General features: G+C 40.6%; 1 protein-coding gene across 2 annotated transcripts in view; it reads right to left on the bottom strand.

The window, feature by feature from the left end:
• The window catches only part of LOC142372005 (protein kinase C beta type-like), a 96073-nt gene that overhangs the window by 69452 nt on the left and 3005 nt on the right, over positions 1–23616 (bottom strand). For both annotated transcript variants that reach the window (XM_075454732.1, XM_075454731.1), the window contains exons 2-3: positions 22205–22657; positions 20694–20725 (exon numbers count right to left, since the gene is read on the bottom strand). In XM_075454732.1, the coding sequence (XP_075310847.1) occupies positions 20694–20725; positions 22205–22383 (211 nt within the window). In that variant the 5' untranslated portion in view covers positions 22384–22657. The remainder of the gene's footprint in view (positions 1–20693; positions 20726–22204; positions 22658–23616) is intronic.

Here is a 23616-nt window from a genome sequence, read left to right as displayed (position 1 = left end):
ATCTCTCATGGTGTCTTTTCGGGGTAGTTATGAGGGACTGTACAACTCATTTCTGCACGACTCCATAATCCCTTTTCACTTAGATACATTTTTTACACACATGTACATTCTTTTCTTGCATATAAACTATCTCCTTTCCATTTTACAGCTTTTTGTGGTTTGTTTTTGTTTAATATCTAAAATAGAAGCAAGTGATGAGGTGACAGAACCCGCTTCACATTTAACACATCCAACTGTTCCGATATCAGGAGTATAATCATCTTACACGAGTCACTTCAGCCATGGTGTCTCATCTCCTACATTTAAGCTAAAGTTCCTTAGTCTCTCTTTCACAAGGGAGCACCTTCTTCATCACATTGACGCTGGATGCTCCATTAAGGTTTAATATTAAAAGTTACACTAAACCCCATCCTGTTTACTACAGGTACAGCCCGCTTTTATTGAACAAACCAGCGAAGGGTTTAAAATTCCAGAGAGGTTATCTACATGTTGGGAAAAATTTGTGGAGCAGCTGTGTTGCCATCTCATTAAGTCCAGATGTAGAATTCAAGTATGCTGCTAAACAAAAAACTTCAGTGAAGTTATGGCGACGTCAGGTGTGTCAGTGCTAGAATCAATGGTAAATGTGTCGTCTTTACCTCCCCACAACCAACATCCTTCCAATTTACTCCCATCTATTAATGACACACAACGGTCACACCAGGACAAAGCACTCATCGTTCCGTTTCAGTTTAGCCACACGAGCTTCCACGGTCACGTTCTGGCGTTTCGCATTGATTTTTGAGATAACCACAACTTCACCAATCCCAATTGGAAATTCATTTCCAAAAATAAATTGTCCTCTGCCCTCTTGATGCCCTCTGTGGACTGACCAGCTGGTACCCTGCCCCTGTGCCTTCATTAAATATGCATGGAACACACACACAAACTGGCACTCAGTATACAGTATTCCCCCATTTTTCTTTTTCCACCTCTTTTCGTCTTCCATTTCTCAGCCTCTCATCAGTCTGTTACATCACTGTTGCTTTTGTTAATACAGAGTGTCTGAACTGCAGAGACTGGCTGACTGGGGCTGGGATGCAGTTGGTACTGAAGGAACCATCCAGGGGCCACATTTACTCTGTGTGGAGACACAGGAAGATTCAAAATCATCAGAAGAAGTTGATATACTGTTAAAAAAGCAAATAAAAACAGAATGCAATGACTTGAAAATCCTATAAGTCAATATTCTATTTTCCAACAGAGAATAGAAAACTCACTGACTGTTGAAAGGGAGGCATTCAACCATTGCATGAAAAATATGAGCTCGTCTTTAATTTGACGGCAGCAACATGTCTCAAAAAAGTTGGGAACAGGGAGTAAATGGTTTACAAATCATTGCGTGCTGGTCTTATTTACACTTTACGCTGTTTCCTACCCTTTATGAAAATGGGTTCAACAATGAAAACAATCATTAGTTGCAGCAGAGGTGATTTGATTGACTAATTACTTCTGGGGATTATCTGTTTTTGACCTGATCCTTCTTAGTAAATTGACGGCTGCAGGATGAAAACGTGCCATATTGGAATGGAAATGATACAGTTGCATCATGATTTTCACATGGAATCCCTTCCATAAGTAACCTTTGTCTTAGTTACCACTGATTTTGGCAATATTCAATGCAATATTCAATAACGTAGAGGTTCTACTGCCATGTGGCAAGCGTGCAACATTTTTTTTTTGCAACACTTCACTGGCAATAAAGAGATACGCAGTCACAAAGATACTGTGACTATCGCTTGGAATTTGATTTTATAATGTTGCGTGCTGCCTCAGTCCCTCCCAAACGGTGACATTGCGTAACAACTTGATGTCAATCCCTATCGTCCTCCCTTCATGCTCTCTGCATATCAATAAATTGTGAAAGCACCAACAGCACCTCTTACATTAAAAGAAGGGAGGTTACCTCTGAATCCTAAAAATACTACAATGCAAACAGCAAAATATGAATTGTTTAACTAAAAAAAAAATTAAAAACAACACTGATTTCTGATTTGTTCATGAGCTTCTAAGCTCTGGCCTATTTTACATTTATCATTATTTAAACTTCTTACTTATTTTCCCTTCATTAGCATTATTTCCCATCTCATCTCCTCTCCACTCCCCAATTCCAGTATATTCTGTTTCTGAGATGTTGGCAGTGCACTGATGTTGTACACACCCTTTCCCTCTAATGAGCTGCCAGCATGTGTGAGCCTGGGCATTTGTTTGTGTGTGCATGCGAGTCGTAGTGACATGCTGTACAGCAATGTCCCAGATTCAGACGCTGTCAGATCCTGCAGCCAGGTTTAGAGTGACAGAGATCTCTAGTTACCCGTGTTTATTAACTTATAGCTGCGGCAGAATGTCACCGATAACTTTTCTCTTACATGTTGAGAGACACGCGGTATTCCATGTGGGAATTCTTGCTGTAAATCTAAACATTCGATCAGTGGAAGAAATGAAAACACTGAGTGGTGGGCTGCATATCTCTTTGGTTTGGTTTTCTTTAAAGAATTGACTTTTTCATCAATTGAAAATGTGCACGAAACTAAGACAGAACCTCTAACATTCATAGTATATTGACTGACTAACTGACTGGGTTCAACTACAAAACACCTGCATTATTTCTCCCTGACTGCAGCCTGGCAGACCTGGCACAGTGTTTAAACAGCTTGGATGGAGGTCTTGGCGAGCTAGACTTCTGTTGCCGTTTCTGTTTCTTGCTCTTCCTACTGTCTCAGAGAGGAGGAAACATCCTAATGAGTGGGGTGGAAGACACAAAGACAAGGCTGGTGCAACAGGAGTAGGACCAGAAGAAGAGAAAGATGATAAAGGTTCGAAAGGAGAAAAATAAATCTATCTATCTCAACGAAATGCCCCCTTCACCCTGGGTACCTCCCCCCGTAACGGTGTGTGCATGTGTGTGTAAGAGCTTATATAAAGGGGGTGAACAGCCTACGCCAATGTATAAATACCCACGATGCCGCTGGTGGAGCAGGGAGAAGGGTCACAGTGAGTCAGCACACCCATATCACTCCTCCTCTTTCTCCCTTCCATCAACGCATCCTCTCCTCTCCTCCTCCGTCTTTATTTACATCTACCATTTTATGCTGTTACACAAAAGCACAAAGGATTTCACTTGGCAGGCAAACACTACCCCCTCCAGTTGGTGATGATTGTAAGATAAAAATGGTGTAAACAAAAGAAAACTCCATTTTAAGTTGTTTGGTAATACAGACTTGTCCAAAACGGACGCGTCTTAAATTATTATGAAAAGCATGTGATGAGTATCAGCCAGATCGTAGTCTCAAAATTATTTCATTTTACATCTTTCGGGACAAAAGTGTTCATCACCGGTCTGCAGTGTTCTTATTAAAACTCTGTAGATTAGCCATTCATTTACTAAATTTGACTAAATTCTCATTATTTTCTGATACAAAAGCACCTGCAAAGGCATTTGGATGATAAGCAAACTACAGACACCTCTTGACTGACTTTGTACGCAGGAGCTGCGGACTCATCTAATAGCTTGACACCTAATGTCAGTGAGACAGTTGAGGCGCCACAAACAAGCATCCACTGACCGCCTACTATTCTCACACAGTCAGCTCCAGCATGCCCGTCACCTGAGGCTCGTACAAATAAACACGATCTCGTTTCAGATTTCTTCAAACTCAATTTCTGGAAAACAGGGAATGAGATATACAATTTGTCCCACAGAATGTTACACCATTTTTAACACAGGAAAAATGTGTTTAAACTTTTTTTTTTAAATGTGTGTACATTATATTGCTTGTGAACAAGCTTGAAAACAAACAAACACAAAACACCCACCTTCAGAGGGACAAAACAATACATCTCTGCCTTTTTAAGGAAACATTATCGTCTGGCTGTCTTCACGCCCCGTTCGATATCAGTTTTAGCTCCGTGCCAGCGCTGTGAAAGTTCTGGCACATGTTGAGTTTACGTGGTCCAGCCAACACATCCACCCCTTCTCCTCTCTCTCAGACGCTTCATCTCTCTCCCGACCTCTCATTCAATGCCTTTCATTCACTCAGTCTCTCAACCTGTCAGTTGTCTGACTTTGATCTTTCATTTCGCCTTCGCTGTGTCGCTCACTTGTCACTTCTCTTCACCTTTCCCTTCTCCTGATCAGTTTTCGCTGTGTTCTCCCTTTTTCATGCCTAATTGAATTGCACTCAACCAAAACCTCGCTGCCAAGTGTACGCACAGTGTCATATTGAGCCAGGCACCTTTGCTTGCCTTAATGTCATTTTTCGACCATTGGGAATCCCGAATCAAAGTTTATGTTAAACTAAGTTGATGAGTAGAAGATCAACTGATCGCAAAAAGTCAAAAGTGTCTATTTTAACATGTCAAAGTGTGGGAATTTCAAGAGATTTGACCTCTTTGAGAACTCTGACCAAGGTCAAGACCTTTGTCATATTGCATTAGGGCTCCAGCTTGTTCAGAATCCTTGTTTGGCATCTCTAGGAAATGCAGAGGGATTCAGATTTCAAATGCTTTCTAAAGTATTTAATTCCTCAATCCTTGCCCTATTGTCTCACACTGAAAATTAAAACAATTGATGTGCAGAAAGCAGCAGAAGACTGGGAGAAAATAGCAAAGGGTTTTCTGGTTGTTGTTTTTTCAGCTCACAATGCAACAACAAAAAAAGAAATTGTACTTGTAAAGGGAAGAGTGGATAAAATCCCGAAAACATCACACAATCTGTGAAAAGCTGAAGAATAAAAGAGGATGGCTTCTATGGCATGATAATGATCCCAAACACATCTGAAAAGTGGTTTTGCCATGACCCTGAGAGAGTTCCTGTGAACAACTCATCAATAATACTGAAAAAAACAAAACATCAAAGGAGCAGTGTTGCAAGTGCTGTTGGCCCATGAGTTCTGACTTTTGTAGGAAGAGTGGACAACCCCCCCCCCCCCAAACAGGAGCTCAAAGATTCTTTGCTGGCTACAAAAATGTTTGCAAGCTGCGATTCTTGCCAAAACTGGTACAACCAAATACTGGGCATTCAGGGTGCAAAAGCTGTTGCTTTGGGACCTTTTCACTTTTTTATTTTAAAACTCAAAATCACTCAAAGAAAATAAATACTCTTGCGTGAAATATCACATGCTTTCTTTGTTGGCCAGGGGTGCCCAAACTGTTTGCCAACAGCAGTAGGTTTAATTCCGATGTGCCCACACTAACCTCCAACCTCAAACGAACGTTACAATCGGGTATACATCATCGTCCCATTGATAATACGCTAGATTTAATATTGAAAAGTGGTGTCTTACACTGACAATACACGTTTCTGTTATACATTTCCTCTAATGGAGAAAAGGGCAGACAAGCAGCACTTAGTGTAAGGCACTATGAGATTTGCACTGTTAATGTTAATGTGAAAATCTGATATTTGCGTGTGTCTTGAGGGCTTCTTCGGAAGCAGATCTACCTCCTCAACTGCTGAACGTCTCCAGCCAACATACACACACATACAGCATAACCCTGTAACCTCTTGTGCTGTACAACAACTTTCTTGCTGTGTCCTGCTTATCCCTCCTTCCCTCCACCCTTCGCTGCCACTTGCTGTTTCTCTAAACTCCCCCGCAAACAGTGCCTGCTGTTTTGGGCCAGACGGCAAGGAAAAAAGAAAAACAAGGAGGAGAAAGGAAGAGTTTTGAGAGTGTGCAGTTTGTGTACTTTACATTCCTGTTCCCTGTATTTAATTTGCTCGAAAGTAGTCATTATCCTCATAATGATGTTTTATGTACTGATTTACTCATTAACTCGGGGAGAGAGAGGTGGCATGAAGAGGAAGAGGGAGCGAGAGTGGGAGGGAGGACATGGAGGTGAGAGTGAAGAGCTGCAGATAACAAAAGAGACAATGACATGTTTGAGGTTTCAATACCTAATAATGCACAAAGTAGAAATTATGATGATGCCTGCAGTGATTGTAAAATGGAAAAACAAAAGCTGGCCCATTGCTGGCAATACTGATTTAAGAGCCAGAAGAGAGTCGTCAAAAAAACGTCCCCAACCATTGATGTGATGTAAACAAAACATTAATCTAGCAATCAAGACCATAAAGTCCTGTGTGAAAAAGAAATGGATTGACTTCAGCCAGTATTACCCTTTAAAGGGTAAATATCTACATCCAATCACCAATGGTGCATCACAAAGGCACATGTACATGTTATAGCACTGTGCTGCTACTTGGAGGCAGTCTCATTAACATTTGGTAGTATTTGAGCTGTGGGCTGCTCTTAGTTGCGTCGGCGCTATTGTTGTCCCCTTGAGCTTTGCTCTGCTTTGTAAAAGGAAGAAATCAAAGTGAATGATCTGAGTGAAACTACTGTTAAGATGATGACGAATGCCCAGTGCAGCTGCTGTCTGAGCTTTTCACCTTTGCTTCTTGGCATAAGAGTTTTTGGTACTTTGTTATATATTTTTTTGCTAAATCGGTTGTTGTCGGCCCCTCCCAGCTCCGGCCAGCCGAGGCTCACTTTCATGCAATCGGTGTTTTATCAAAGTGTAGCGTCATCTCTGAGGCCTTTGCATTGTTAACTTTTTGGAGGACTGTATGTCTGTCTGGGTTGAAAAAAAATTACCATCTGCAGGAGCTGAGAGCAGTGTGGTATGAGGGCATAAAATGTGAAACTGGTAACTACAGATAGAACAGGTTTATTCAACCCGTTAAACAGGAGAAAAGGTCGGCATTGTACATTTACACAGGCCACACATACAAATGATCAATGTTTCTGAACCAAAAGAGCGGTCATGGTCCATGTCTTTTATGTCATTTGACAAAGATTTGATGTGATAAACAATTTGTCTGGCCAAAAGCCAAAATATATATTTAAATATATATATATATATATATATATATATATATATATATCTAACAATACAAAAGTAAATGTAGACTGTCAGAAAAGCAGAAAGTCACAGAAAGATCAGAATGAAAGATGGAGGGTAAGATAGAAAAAAAGCGGTCGGAGATGAATGCACTCCTGTCGGCTCGCGCCCCTGTTGCTAGGTTACCATCTATGGACGAACGGGTTAAAGTATCTCAGGAGCAGCAGTGACATAGTTAGCTGGTCTCCATCAAACAACACATACCACTTTGACACACACATAAAAATGGAGCAACTCTGAACACTGCATGGACCCCGAATTAACTCACAAACAAACTCACCCCCCAAAAGATAATCACACGATGACTTTGGCGGCCCAAATTTGTGGATTATCTTTTCTTAAAATCCACAACAGATCCACGACTACAGCAACTGTTTTAAAGCCCGACACTGCTTCAAATGTAACACCCTCATAACAGTAACCTGTGAATTTCCTTTACAAACCAAAAACCGAAGGACCTTCTGTCCTGGAATTGATATCACAGAGTCATCTGAGTTTAGAACCCGACTCGTCACACAGTTGCAGCCATTTTCAAAGAACTCCTTCAAACCCACAACTGCAGCACAGCAGCTTCTCTCCCCCCAGCAGTTAGTAATCCAGGTGGGCCATCACGCCTCCACACCATGACTCACGTTTTAGACATTTAGCTCATCTCAACATCAGCACCAATTTGCCTTGACTGCAATGGATGGAGTTCAATTCGTTCACCTACGCTACAGACGAGCAAAACAGAGCGGTGCAGAGGTCCTGGTGATAATGCAGGAGCCAAGTGTTGGGATAGTGAATAATTGAGACATAATGAGCAAAAGAGGTGTTTGATTTTTGTGATGACAGTAAAGTGGATGAAACACACACACTCTCATATACTTAGACTATATCTACACGTACAGTACACAACAAGAAGTACAAGAAGTATACAGTACTATTATTCTAATTGCTTTCAAAGTTGTTTAAGTCATTCCAATAGTGGTTCCAGGGTAATGGTGTCGCACCAGTCCAACACAACCGTTGAGCTTTCCTCAAAGGAGCCAAGTCACCCAGAAAAAGAAGCTAACGTGTTAAATGAAATAAAAGTTTTGGACAAATAAATATTACCAGAAAAATCCTTTTTTAACAGTTATTCACATTTGGAACAAATAAAAAAAGTCAAAGCGCAAAAAAAAAATAAACTCAGGATGAAGTAGAGCTCAGATCAAGAGAGAAAAAACCAAGACAAGGCACAGCAGGCAGGGCAGTGAACACAGATGACCTGAAAACGATGGGAGGAAAGGCAGACTTATGTTACATTAGATGTGCCTCAGAAGTGGAACGCCGAAACCTCAAAAATTCCATAATTTTAAATTCCGCACGCTCCCTTTCAAAAGTATGAAAATCACCAGGGCCTGAAAAACACCAAAGCTTGCTTGGTTGCTTCTCTGTGAACAACACTCAACTGTCAAGAGACATGTGGTCCACTCAGCAGCGGAAAAAACAGTGCTTAATAGTTGAAAAAAGAATCATTGAATAAGCAAGCAAAAGAAAGATTTTTCAGTTACTGCGTCGGCTGCTGACACAGAACTCGCCCAAGGACTGCTAAAAGTTACAAAAAAAAAATCTAATTCTCATGCCGTTTTCTTAGATTTTGCCTTTAGAGATCGGATAAATTCAGAGTTGTGTCACTGAGTGCAGTTGGAATACACTAGGAAAGGCGATCACACAGGAGGAAGCACAACTGATTGACAAACCGGTATAATAGCTTCTAAATTAAAACAGGAAACAAAACAAGCAGAAGTTAGTTTTTTCACCTACTTTAAAACATGTTAATGTGTGATGACACGTACACCGTATGCTTTGTCTGCTAAATAATTCACAACATGCACATATAACGTTCATGTAGTTTTTCATTTTTCACCCTCTGTTATCAAACAAAAGCATTTAGTGAAACATGAATAATCATTATCACTGACTGACATTAGCCACACAGAGATGCCTCATTTCAGCCTGGCCATTTCATCAGCCTATGAATTATAATGAAAGTGACTTCCTTCGACAAGTGCAATAAAAAGACGGAAATTTGCCTCGGTGTTCCTGGCGGATTGATGTGCAGTACTGATAAAGTCAAAAACTCATATCCTCCTCGCAGAATCTTAATGACGCCTGGACGCCCGCTGGAGGGGTCGGTGAAGATTATCACCCACAGGCAGCACGTAGCTTTACTGTTTTTAACCCATAAAAAAAAAAACAAATGCAACATACGATTTCGAGATTTTTTTCATTCTACATTTTTCTTTTTAGATTTCATGTTCAAAACAAGGGCAAAGGCAACCGTTTACAATAAAAGCAGTGGTTTTAAGCTCTCATATTTTTTTTCTATCTGCTCATTTTAGTGATTGCTGACAGTACTGTAGATTTTAGGGTTTTTCTTTCCCAACAACAGTGCTCGCAATTTTGAAAGAGTGCCTTAGGACTTAGCTGGTTGATGGATTGCTATATATACACTGAAGTCCCAAATGTTTTGCTTGGACTGTGTGATGGTAGACGAATGCCCAGATGAAAAACGCCACATCAGAATCCAATGCAAGTTAATTGACAAAAGTGGGGTCAAACACAGGAAATCAGTCGAAGTGTTAGACGGAGTAGATAAATGGCAGATTTAAAAAAGGTCCAAGCAAAGGAACTTTCAAGGGAAGGCAAAAACTGGCACGATACCAGGATCATAGACAAAACTAAGTACACAAAGAGAAATGCCCTGAAAGCTGAATTTGCCGTGAGAGCCGAGACTGATCTTGCCAAGGGACCAAAATAAACAACAACAACAACAAAAAAAAACTGTGGAGATTATACGCTGGAGGGGGTAATGGAAACATTGAATAAAAGTGGCAAAAATGCACAAAAAATACTTCACAATGAAAGATGAAACAACAATAACTAAAAAACAAAAAACCCCGAGAGCATAAACAAGTGCGGAAAAGACTAGTTCCTGCTGACAGACTGGCTATTCAGTCAGCTGATTAAACATTAATCGTGAGTTCAGAGGAAGGACATTAACACATCAGAGTTGAGAAAAGTGTTGCCGCATGTACTCTTGACAAACATTTAGATTAAAATGTGGCTCTTGGCTTTCAGGATACTTGCTTGTGTACCAAATTTGATGAAAATATGTGACAATGCAGGTCGGAGTAGTTTACACTTTGTTTCTTGTGTATTTTTAGGAGGAAGATCTAAATGTAGGTTCTGCTATAAAGCTGTCCAATCCCATTTGTTTCTGTATTTGCGCGTGGAGGATGTCAAACAGGCTTGACCCACATTGGCTGTCTGATCCGTCCTGGTACGTCTCCAAGGTGTCACCGTAGCAACGAGTGTACGATTGCCACAAATGTCAGTAACAAGGACAACCTCCTACAGGCCATTGTCTGTCAATCTGTAACAGGCGCACACGCACAAGCGAACGCAATGTGTGTGATCGGAGTCTTCAGATGTGTGAAAGTAGACCAGAGCAAAAGGAGCTGATGCTCTGTGACAAGTAAAATTAGAGTACTCCCCCCTCAGAAAAAAAAACAAACACCTGTGGAATGACACACACACATACACGTCACAAAAACTGGCGTTTTAAGCTCTGTAGCTTAGATTTCTTATTCTGTACAAGTACAGCAAGGAAGACATACACACACACATACATGCACAGTTTCAGACGGTAGACCTTCTCTCAAACGTGTTCACACATTAACAGAAGCACACACACACCCACAGATCTTCAACACTACACCAAATTAAACTATCAAGAGGAAGTAACACTGGGTGTTACCATACTGATACTGGCAGAAAAACTTACTATAAACAAAGCCACAGTAGAGCACTTAGCTAACACTTCACACAGCAATCTTTTAATCCTCCACGGTTAAAATGCATCAATTTTGGTGGATAAAAAAAAAAAAAGTGCTTTTCTGTGACTTATATTTACCACTTCCTGAGCTCATCTTTTTATTTATTGCACATCATCTGTAAAATTCAGAGTTCATTTAAGTGGAACCAACAGCAAACGTCAGCGTTTCCCTCCACCAGTAATCCTCTGAGTGCGGCTTCCCACCTGAAACGTTTGATTTAGACTCTGTTGCCGTGCAGCATGGGCACAAGCTGTTTGGGGCTCAAGTTGGTTGTGTCTGAAAAGCACCAGGGAACAATGGAGAAATCAATGCGCAATAATGCTGCAATATTTTTGGCTCTGTCAATAGGTCGACCCGACAGAAGCTCACAAACAGAGCTATACAAACTACAGCAGCACGTCACTAAAAGCTGCAGAATGGTGTTGTATAACATGAACTCTTCAAAATGCTGCAAATAAAGTGCTTGAAAAGCTGTTAGGAAGAGGTCAGAACTTCTCTGACAATAATCAGGAAACTGACTCATAGAACTCCTGCAGTGTATCGACCACACAGCTGCTGTGAGGCTTTGGACTGGCAGCAGGATGGTATATGGAGGGTAATGGTCTTGGTACTTTCCAAAGGAGCTAAGTTCCAACCATGGGATATTTCATTTTGTACTGATGTCCATGTATTAACTTCATAAAGTTAAGCACGGCCCAAAGTCCAGAGGTCGAAGCAGAATAATTCCTTGGCTGCATGATCTAAAACACAGTTTGTGAAGAAATTCTCATTTCAGGTTTTACTCGATGACCTCAGCTCACTTTCTTTCATCAACATTAAACAACGATAGATCAGAAATTGTGAAATATGAATTTATTTACACACACGTAGTAGTTTTACAACCCAGGCTTAAAAAAAATGTGAGACGACAGGAATCTGCTGGCAGGTAGTGTAATATGATATGAGCAATGAGAGTTAAACTGTATGGTCTGTCGCTCTATATTTAAAAAAAAATCCTTATCTAAACATTTTACTACCTCCTAACCATAAACATAAGCGGGTGGGAGCGAAATTATTAGCGGCTGCTAAATTAATTCAATCTAATTATTCTGGGGGGTTTTTCACAACAAGACATAACCAAATTACCAATCCAATATGCATACCATCTGCCTCTTGGACTAATTGTAATCCTGAAGCCAGCAGGACTGAAAATATCTGTAATTTATTGTCTGATCCTTTCGCTTTGTTGTCTCCATCATCGCATCCCTGTGCCTCTGTCACTTTTTAATCTTTGCCTTCTTCTTCTTCTGATGATTTCCACTGCTCTCCCTTTACACCTACACACTCAGCCCAGCCTCCTCCTCCATCCTCCTCTCCACTCCCTCATCCATCCATCCATCCATCCATCCATCCATCCCATTTGGTGGTACTCTCGGTGGAACACTTTAGCTATTTATAAAAGCATCAAAGCCCACAGCTTCTAGCACGCAGCCACTTGCGAGAAAGGGGGGGGGGGTGGTGGAGGGAGAAGTGGGGAGCTGGTGGAATGGTGGAAGGAGAAAAGACGGGGGAGTAATAGAGTAATAGAGCTTTGAGCAAAGACAGAATAGGGGAGGTAAGGAGAGAAGGGCAAGAGACGAAGGGGAACAAACAGAAAACCAGACGGGATGGGTTAGAAGGTATGTGATCGAGCAAAATAGTGAGTTAGAAAGGGAGACCAAAGGGTCAAAGGAATGTTCCGGAAGCAATGAGTACAAAGGAGAAGGAAAACAAAAGACTGGATAACAGTCAAATGTTTATAACCTTTTTCTGTTGCTTCTGTATCCAATGATACATCTCAACGTCCGATCTTTGTGTCCGCCTTTCTACGTTCAACACATGAAAACCCATTAGGTTTTCTGCATGCATTCCGTGTGTGTGTGTGTGTGGGAGGTGGGTTTTAGATCTTGCGACCTCCCACCCACACAGGTTTTAGTTGCAGAAGCACCTGAGCTGCAACAGACGCCAGCGTTTGCAAATAAGCACCAGCTCATTTGAACCTGCACAGAATCCTGAAACACGCCAGAAAACATTTTGTAGGATTTCAGAGGAACTGTGGGCACCATTCCCAAACAGCAGCTGGCAAAAGAGACACCAAGTTAAAATCGAGCACAAAAGATGGCATCAGTCGAAGGCAACTTAGACAGAGCTCCTTTTCGGTGTATTTCATAACTATATACAGTTTTTTTTCCCTTTTACGGGTTGCTATTAGCTGTGGCATGCAACAGTTTTATGAGCTTCTTTTAGGCACAAATTACACTTAAACACGCCTACACCATTTTATCTTCCCTCCATCTCTCGCCTCGTCTTTCCTTTCCATTATCTTCTCTGCCTGGTAAAAGAAAATCTCTCCAGCCACCTCACTGCTGGAGTGTCATTCCAGCATACCTTTTAGCACTCGTTTTAAACCTTCTGCCAAGATTCATTTAGTGTAGTTTGTACATTAGCAGGATATTAGCCTAATCACACCAATAAATCATATACAGTATGTTATACAATTATCATATTTACAATGTCCTTATCCGTCCTTCCACTTTATTCTCTTGCTATATAGTGTTCCGTTTATTCACTTTATCTTTAACAATCATGTTATATTTCAAGACCGAAGAACAAACATGATTGCTTCCAAAAGAACATGTAACATATCTTTTATGGCTCTTTTCAATTACATAAGACATAAGCGTCTTTCAACTTTTAAGAAAATTTCATGGGTTAGGGTTAGGGTTAAAAATGAAAATAAGTTCAAACATCAAGTCAATATCCACTATTTCCTGAAAAAATATAGGCAACTTTTCGCATGTGTTTTCCTACTATATGGTAATGATGATATAGTAATATTTTACTACATTATTCTGTTTTATTGTTGCTTTCCTGTTCCCTGATCATTATAGATGATGATAAAAAGACAAAAAGAAAAAAAAAGTTTTTAAAAAACAAGTTCATAATCACTCAATTCCAATATTTCCTGAACATAATGAGATTCAAAATGGCCACCACCTGATGACGTCATAATATGCAAATTAGATAAATAATTTCATACCCCACATAAACTATGGATCATTGGCAAAATTTTTCTAATGTACAGTAGGCATCTATCTTTAACCCCCTTTCAGCCACCAGCTTTTGAAATATTAATGTCAAAATCCAGTATTTTCAAAAAACAATCTTGGCGCCTAAAGGGTTAAGCCCCTCCCACTCACATTATACCCCTCTGCCTCTTCCTTTAACAAATTCCACCCCCACTTATTCTGTATGTCTTTCATTTGCTTCTGCCTCCACCTCCCTCTCATCTCACCATCTTTTCATGCATCTGTCCTATTTTTTTTTCTTTTTCTTTCTCTAATCTCCACTAATTCTACCCCTTTCCCCCTTCGTCCCCTACTTGCGATGTTTCTTGCACTTCCTGCCTCTCCACGTCTCCTCCATCGCTTTCAGGCTCTCTAAAGGGATAATTTGTCCATTAACTCTGCGAGGAGACAGAGGAGGGCACTCAACATCCTGTTACAAACTAAAACCCAACTCATTATCAACGTACTCATTTTGGAACACGTGTATAGACACACACACTAAACCAATCACGCGGAAGCATTAGAGCACACACAGTTTTGCACAAGCAGCCATTAAGGAAATCAGAGCTCACCAGCTCATTAAGTGGAACATGAAGCACGTGCATGCATACACACACACACACACTCCCCCAGCACAGTGAGTATGACATGCTGAAAACATACATTTCTTAGAAATAAACATTACATAACATTGCACAAGCTGCTACAGAGTCCCACACTCTTTCTAGAGTATGGAAAACTAAACAGTAGAATCCCATTGAGGCATTACGATGTATTGTTTACAGCAACAACACTGTGGGAGTCAGTTTCTCCGACCTGCAATGCTTTACAGTCTTGCACAGTGTGCAAAACCCAGACAGCTTCACTACTTGTGTTTGCAGTAATATAACCCACCACCACCACCACCACCATTCAAGCAGCTGGGTGTGCCTTGCTTTGCATTCTTTATAAAGACTTTGCTTGTGTATCAATGTAAAAAAAAAAAAAAAGAATAAAGCCAAAGAAACTGAAGATGTGGTGCTGTTGACCTTGGGACAAAACTAGTCAAGGGCATTTTTCAATTTTTCTTTTTTTTCCCCTCACATTTTCAAACCAAAGTCTGAATCCATGAAATGGATGAAAATGGTCACTTAAGGCATGGTTGGTAATCCTGGAGATCTAGCAAGAGAGCTAGCAAGATTTGAAAGGGGCACCTCCGCTGAGCTCAGACTGTTTCACCCAGTATTACAAAATGTGTTTCTGAACAGGATTACCATCCTTGCCTTTAAGTCACTTAATAATAAAAAGTTCAGAACATTTCATATCAACCTTGAGAAAGCCAAGTGTGCATGTCACATCAAAGCATGTCGGATAAGATGTACAGATGTACTACAAATCTTCAACAGCAGTGATAAATGTCACTTAAAAGAAGAAGGAAAAGTTCCTTCTTTCCTGTTTTTAAAAAAACTCATTAAACATTTGACATGTGCATAGTAAACTGGTGATTTTGTAATCACAGTTCTTTGAGATAATTGTAATCATGTCTGCACAATCATTGTAATCATGTTCATTCACCTGAATGAGAAGAGCTGGATGAAACTGACAAAAATGTCACATTTTCCTACCGTTTTCCATCATTTCATAAAGGTAACTGACTGATTGATGGAGCTGATGCCCTTTTAACGGTGTCAGCTGGCTGTAGTGCAGTCCTCTGATGTGGACATGGCATATTTTACCGTGTGTGGCTTTGTTTAAAAAGACATTATCATTTTAAATGTATCTTTCTGTTTTCTTTTCAAATAAATAGTGGTTATTCTATCTAAAGGTTGTATGAATTACTCATTCATCAGTAGTTTCATGTTATAATAGGAGTATAAAAATTAACAGAGTATTAAGTTGTCATTTGCTATTATTTGTATCATAAATAATCGCTTACCAACTCAATGTTGGCAAACCTTAGCGAAGTGAGCGTCCCAGAAAATGTGACTTCTTCTGCTAATTTCTTTGATTTGTTCCAGTCAGAGGTCAGAAAAGTTAAGGCTAAGTAGCTATGCTGCAAAGATTAATGGAAACAAAGAATGTATTACACACGCCACCCTTCTTCAAGCACTACAATTAAAAAGACTTCCTTTAATACTCCAAATCCGCCAATTATTGACGTGTCACTTTCATGTGAAGACTAGTAAATTTGAACAGGTCCCAGTACAATATTTTCACTGCACGATACCGAAGGAAAACTTGCCAGGTTCTCATTTTCAATCCAAGAAGACTTAAATTTAATTAACTCAGATTTAATGATTCTTGGACACATTCAGAACTTCTTTTCCTTTTCAGCTACTTAATTTATAAAACAAAGAGTTTGTAGTAGGTGGGAGAATGGAGTGAAGCCAAAAAAGGTGGGTCATTTTCTCAATCTGCAATATGAGTGACAGCAGAGCTTTCTGTTAGAGTGGCCACATTTGTGAACATACCGCAAGAAACTAAATGACCACCTCTGTGCCTGGCCCACCTGCTCCTCCCCCGTGTGGGCAGTGACACCCACCCATCCTCTCTCTGTGCACCTCACCAAAAGATCGCTGCACAGAGTAGGTAAGTCTCTGCACTTCTCTAACTCCTGAGCAAAAAGATGAGCAAAAAGATGACTAAAAAGAACGAGGGCCCTGCTGTGAGTCTCCACTTTCTAACAGTAGTCCGTGCCCTGATCTCCTCAGACAGAGCTGTAGAGAGCACAGTTAAGGATTGAAGGGCACAGAATTGGAGGAGTAAACAGCCTCCGTCCTGAGGAGTCAAGCAAAACTGACAGTGGCTTCTTCTCCATGGGTTGGTTTGCTAAAATCGTTTTAATTGCATTTATTTTCTATGCAGATGCACTCCCACTACATGATAGCTGCTATTATTTTAGTTGGAAGAAATAAAGTTATTCAAGTCATTTTGTGAAAAAGCGTGGATTATCTTTAAATCACAAAGTGTAAGAAAGAAAGAAAGAAAGAAAGATACATCTAAAAGGATATTAATCACTGGGCACAGCCATCATGCATCATTGGCATACAACAGAATGTACCTTTATACAGCAGGTGTAAAAAAAAAAAAAAGAAAAAAAAAGTTCAGTACGAAATGTCCTCACAACATTAATTTCTTTCCTCAGGCAGTGAGACGACTGAATTCCTCCTCTGCACTGCACCATAAAATACAGTTTTGTTTTACTGATCTGACAATCTACTGAGTTTTTTCTGTGCCTGGAATTAGGGGACTGCAACAGTAATTTAGTTACACACTCAGCAGTTACATAGATGTATAGTAACAAAGTAGAACTACTTCACTACTCTACTTAAGTACTAAAATGCTATATCTGTACTCTACTGGAGTATTATTTTTTTCTCCTACTTCCACTTTTACTTCAGTACATATTTGCAATGAGTTTAGTACTTTTACTCCGATACATTTCATATGTGCTGCATCGTTACTCGTTATTATAAACATGTTAGGAATCATTCCAAACCCCACAGTCACTCTAGTTCAAGTCTAACGTCCCGTTCAGAGTTTATGGTTGCTATAACAACCGTTGCATCCAATTTTACTGTGGCGCGAAGTTATACATGACGTAGATCTAATGTGTGCAAACTGAAGGGTGAGAAGACCGCTCGTGCTGCTCTCTGCTCAGCCTCTTTCGCTCTGCTGCCTGCCTGCGTCGAGAGAAAGTGCTTTGTTTGAACCAAAGATGGAAGAACCAGAAACACCTTCAACTTCGAGTGATCGTGGTGTTGACGGTGAGGAAGAAGACCACCCCTGGCCCTACTTACAGTCTCTGTTTTCATTCGCCGGAGTGAAAGACAATTCATACAAAATACTTTTACTTTTACTTTCAGTACTTGAGTAGTAATTTTAAAAATAAACTACTTGCAATACTTAAGTACAAAACATGTTTAATACTTTAGTACTTCCACTTAAGTACGGTGCTTAAAGAGCACTTCTACTTCTACTCAAGTCACTTTTTTGATAGAGTACTTGTACTTCTACTCAAGTCTGAATCGCTAGTACTTTATACATGTATGGTTACATGATGTAACTAAATGATCTTTCCAAATAAAAGCCTGATTAACACGAACAAAAAAAAAAGAAAAAAAAAAAGAAGAGAAATCCTACCACATCATCTTACTGTGGGTAGATCTAAAACGACATCTGATTGCGTTTGAGAAAAGGAAACTTGTTAAGCCACATCCTTTTCAAAAATCATACAAACCATCGTGAGGCGCAGCTCTCTGAAACCAGGCACAAGCTGTTGTTCAGGCCGAGATCTTTCATCGGCACACTGGGGATCAAGAGCCAGATTACTTCAACGCAAACGCTTCCCCGACTGAATCGTAAAGTCTAATTTAATGTGAAGTATCATTTTAAAGTTTAGACGAAGGGGACTGTGGACACAGAAGCATCATTTTCTCAAAAAGAATTAGGTTTTCAGCCGACAGCTCATTAAAAGTCAAATAACAAAAAAAAAAAAAAAAACACATCTTACTGGTGTAACAAAGGCAAACCTAACTTCCTTTTTTTCTGCTCTGATATTTAAATAAAACAATTTAAAAAAAAGTCACTGTGTCAAATGCTGCTGGGACAAGCAAACAAACATCTTGCTGAACCACCTGACGTCTTTATAGCAGGTCGTGTACTATTGAGGCCAAAAAACGGCAACAGACAACCAAAAACACCTCAAACAATCGTCACACGGAATGTTTTCTCATGCAACAAAAGCAGCACGACACCCATATCTAATCCATGCACTTCTCTGAGAACTAACACAAGCATGTAAAGCCAAGGACCAAAGCAAACCCAAACACTTATATCTCACTTCACTCCTTGTGTGTGTGTGTTGAGAAAGAGAGAGAGAGAGTGTGTGTGTGTGTGTGTGTGTGTGTGTGTGTGTGTGTGTGACCTTGCAGAGGAATTCCCTTTCTCCCTGAGCTATAAGAAAATGATAGCCTGTTCTAGACGGACAAATGGCTCGAAGACCAACTCAGGTCGTACGCTCCAACACATACACACACCTGAAACGAAGTAAGAGCAAACTGTTGCTGAGTGCAACACACACCCGAGCTAAAACCCACACTGTCATCATTCTACACACAAACTTGAGTTCAATCGGACAGTTTAGGGTGGGGTTCTTCTTTTTCTTTTCCAAACTCCAGTAACACACAGGCACTGAGCGGGGATGCAGATGCTTCCCCTAAAGCGCACTACTGACACCTCACATGTACGCACGTGCTAATTACCGGCTAACCCACTACGGCGTTGAAAGGCACCTCTTCCATACAGCATATAGAGGGCTGCGTCTCAATGTTTCACTGTTGCTAGGAGACAACAAAAAATCCTTGAACATCCAACTGGCTGTTAAAACAGTGGTAGAAAAAAAAAGAAAGAAAAAAAAAAGGAAAAGATACAGACTTCAAGCAAATTGAATAAAAATACAAATGCCAGCGGCTCCTCCACATTTTTGTCATGTTCTGGTGGCAGCTTATATCGTCTGCCATGGAAGGAGCTGCAGCAAGGAGGCTGAATCCGTCTCTGCTGCTCGGTTTCATTGAAAAGAGAGGAGCAGCAGAGAGGGAAGGAAGGAAAGAAAGCAAAGAAGTGGACTTCTTTTTGACAGTTTTGTGAATTTGCATTTATCTTAAATGACATTTTCAGTGTTACACAACACAGGGAAGTTAAATATTTCAGATAATCCTGTCACGCTACCGAGTTCTGTTATGTCATACCCTTGGATTGAGAAAGAGACTTTATCCCACCAGGAAGTGAGTGCATCCCCTAAGTGATCCAAAGTGAACAAATTTTGACCTTCCATTAGGGATGGAGGCAGTTCTTGCACAACAATCACTGCAGAATGCATGCAAAAAAAAAAAGCAGCATCACCGTCTCAAGGACACTTGGGTAAAAAGGGAACATTGTCTCCATCCATGAAAAACATTTTGGTTTTTGCTGGCTTGACTCAACTCAAAATGTCAACCGTGTTTTAAACATCCGACTTTTAAGGAAAAGAGAGCATCCTTTTACAAATGGTGCAGCTGGGTGTTTCAGTGTCTGTAGCCACAGAAAACACAGGACTCATATTGTATTTGTTTTGTCTGTATTGGATCAGCGTCCACAACAGTTCTTAACTGTGTCCACACCGAGAGAATGCTCAATTCTATGAATTAATTACAAAACTACACTCTCAGGTTTCCAGCCTCGGTTGCACTATATTATTGCCAAATGTAAATTTTCCACCTAAAGTGTAGATTTGGGATCGAAAGCTGAAACACATGGTTCACAAAAAAGAAAACTTAAATACTCAGCTGCTTTACATCACTGTTCTCTTAAACGAACACAATATTTTCTACAGTAACAATCCTTGTTATTATTCATTCTTCATTCTTTCTTTTCAGCAGCATTTATTTAAGTCCCAGAACTTTCTTTCTCCTTCTTTCAATCGTCTTTCGATGAAAATGAATTGCACCTCAGGCTGTCTGGGCGGCCTGTTTTAGGTTTAGAATTGAACTTTGAGAACAGTGTTTGTTAAAAAAAAAGCGTCTAAAAACAGTTTAAAACACGGCCGTTGGTCATGTTTTGGCTCGTTTCCGCGCATGTGTGACTTTATGAATCAAACGAGAAACATGGCACTTTTGGGTTTCCTTTGAATATTCTGGAAAAAGAAGGAAATTCACAAGGCAGGAGATAACAGAGAGGAGAGACAACGAGAAGAGAACAAACAAATTGGCAGTCATTAATATGTAGCGCCACCACCCAGTGTGTGTGTGTGTGTGTGTGTGTGTGCTTCTAATTGACCCACCTTGACACTGGAATCCCTGCTTGCCAAAGCCCCTGTGGAGAGAACATAAATGGAGAGCAATTTACACACAACATACACAAAAGCAGCTCCTCAACTCGACATGTTTGCATGGAGCCTAATGTTAAACACCGTGCGCCATCTTAATGAAGCACTAAAGAGTCCGAATCAAGCATACACACCCACACACACACCCACACACACACACCCACAGAGGTACACAAGCAGAGGGGAAATTTAACGGTTGTATGAACAGCTGTCCACCAGCACATATTGCTCTGTTAAGAAGAAACTGCCACAGGTGAAATGGTCAGCCATACCTAGTCAAATAGCATGGGGCATGCTGGGATGTCTTCGGGTGCTTGTGAAAACACAAACACACACACACACGCACACACACACACATACACACACACACAGAGCCCAGCTCATTTTCATATTGTGACAACAATATCCTTGAGTATGAAATCCATCAGTGCACTCATTGTTCTTTTCCATTGTACGTATTGACCCAGATAGATAGATTGATATATAAGATCGATAATGATAACAATATTCCTATTTTGGGTGTATTTGCAGCCAGAGGGACCATCCCATTAACCCATGAACACAATCTTCTAGGTCAAATCATTTAGCCATTCACAAATTAAAAAGCTTGTGACAGGACTCAACTAACAGTCATTCTGGGAATAGTGCACTGTGCGGATAATAATAAACTGGACAAATTAGGCCAAACTAGAGTCCTAAATTCATTTAATTAATAACCTGCGCATAGATATGTATCACTGTCTAGTAAACCCAGGTGGGCTCTATGGTGGCAGGTCTGCTCAAGTGACTGTCAAGACGGGGGGAAATGAAGGAGGAGGATGAGAGGGAAGGGGCAGAGGCGGAAGGCAGAAGTTGTGTCAGCACCAGTGTCACTGTTAAAAACACTATTCATTACCACTCAGGTTATTCCAGCTGGCTGCTGCTTTTGGAGAGGGCTTTGCATTTTCTCAGTCTCTCTCAGTTCCTCTGCCTACTTGATAGCATCAAACAATGGTCTGCTGCTATTCCTATTTCACTGGTGCAGCCCACATATTTCTCTGTCTTGCCTTTTCTGCCCTTCCTTACAGATGTAATATCAACAAGTGCAAGGATAAGGCTGAAATCGATGTTTATTTTGAGAAAACCGTGCAACCGGTGGAGTACTGCTGATACAACTTAATGATGCAATGCTGTCAAACACTGGGGTCCACTTTTCATCCATGCTTATATGCACTCATGTCAAAACTAAAAAGCTTTTTTTTTTCTTTCCCCGACCAATCTTTGGTTATTTTTTATATATATATATATATATATATATATATATATATATATATATATATATATACATAAAAAAAATATTTATAATAAATATATATATATATATATATATATATATATATACATATATATTAAATCCCACTGAAATAAAAGCTTTTTCCAAACTATGTCCTGTGAACCCTCCACCCGTGCCCGGGTGCGCTCCTCACCAGATGAAATCGGTGCAGTGGCTGCAGAAGGTGGGCTGCTTGAAGAAGCGCGGGATGAATTTGTGGTCCTTCACCTCGTGCACGTTCTTCTGCCGGAGAGCTCCCTGGCGCGCGAAGCCCCGCATGGGCTCGCGGGGTCCGTCCTCCCCGTCACTGTTTGTCGCCGCCGAGTCTGCCATTCTCCGTGTGTCAGCGCAGCTGTGGGTCTCTTTAATTGAACTGACCGACCGAAGTTGTTGGCACCAGAGAGGAAACAACGACGGAGAAGAATGAAACGCTTAAAGTGAAGTCTCGCCTCGTGCGTCGCCTCGGGCAGTTAATAAGTGACTGTGGTAGCTGCAGGTGGCTTATTTAGTCAGATGTTTTACGGTCCGTCAGTTGACAAGCTGCTGCCGCCGCACTGCCTGCCCTCCCTCTGCTTCCTCCTTTTTCTTCTGAAAGCTTCGACAGCTACTGAGAGAGAGAAAGAGAAAGAGAGAAAGGGATGGGAGCTTTTTTGATGACATTGAAAATGGCCTACGTGTCGTTTGGAGACGCGAACTGCGCACAAGCTCATTTGTCTCTCGCGTTTTCTATATAATTAAAAAAAATAAATACAATAGTTAAGTTTTTGTCTTACAGAGTGGGCAGTATGGATGACAAACTCAGGTTAAGTGATTTTTTTTCCAGCATACATGTGAGGTTGAAATGGTGTGTGCAGTTTTTGGGTTATTCTCAAAATAAAATACATGAAAGTCAACTCTCCATGCCTCCTGAATCTTTTTGGGAGAACCTTTCTACAGTGAGATTTCCTCTTCAGATTGTGTTCTCTCTTGACCTGTAACGGGGTACGTGTCTCTTGGAGATCAACATGACACATCTCACTGAGACTTTACTTTGGTTGCGTCCAAGTAAGGTAGCAAAATGTTCAAATCCCCACTGGAGAACTTAATTACGTTGATTACGACAACATAAAGCTGCAAGTTATTAGCTCTTGGGATTGTGTGTAGGAATCAGGAAAAACAGCCAAGCCTGAAATATCTGAGCAACTTTGATGGGTGCCAATTTCTAATGGCCACCTGGGGTCACGGCGTTTCCAATACAACAGGCGCTGAGGGAAGAGGAGAAGGCAGCAGAGGCAGTATGATGCTCTGGACAATGGTCAGCTGGAAAATTGCAGCTGTTTATTTCCCAAAAATGCATGACAATATTTGAGGATATTCAAGTGTGTGTGTGTGTGTGTGTGTGTGTGTGTGTGTTAAGTGCACGTGTCAAAATAGAGCACAGTTATCGAGTTCTGCCTCTGCTTAAGAATTTGCTTTTCAAGGATCTCCTGAAAGACTCATTTAAAAGAAAAAGTTTTTCTAGTTACACTGGAGGTATTTATCTATTTTAATGAGACCATTCGGTGATAAATTAAATTCTGGGTCATT

Source organism: Odontesthes bonariensis, chromosome 21, assembly GCF_027942865.1.
Source record: "Odontesthes bonariensis isolate fOdoBon6 chromosome 21, fOdoBon6.hap1, whole genome shotgun sequence".
Classification (NCBI taxonomy): Eukaryota; Metazoa; Chordata; class Actinopteri; order Atheriniformes; family Atherinopsidae; genus Odontesthes; species Odontesthes bonariensis.
The sequence above is the reverse complement of the archived record's forward strand: the minus strand, read 5'-3'. Positions and strand labels throughout refer to the sequence as shown.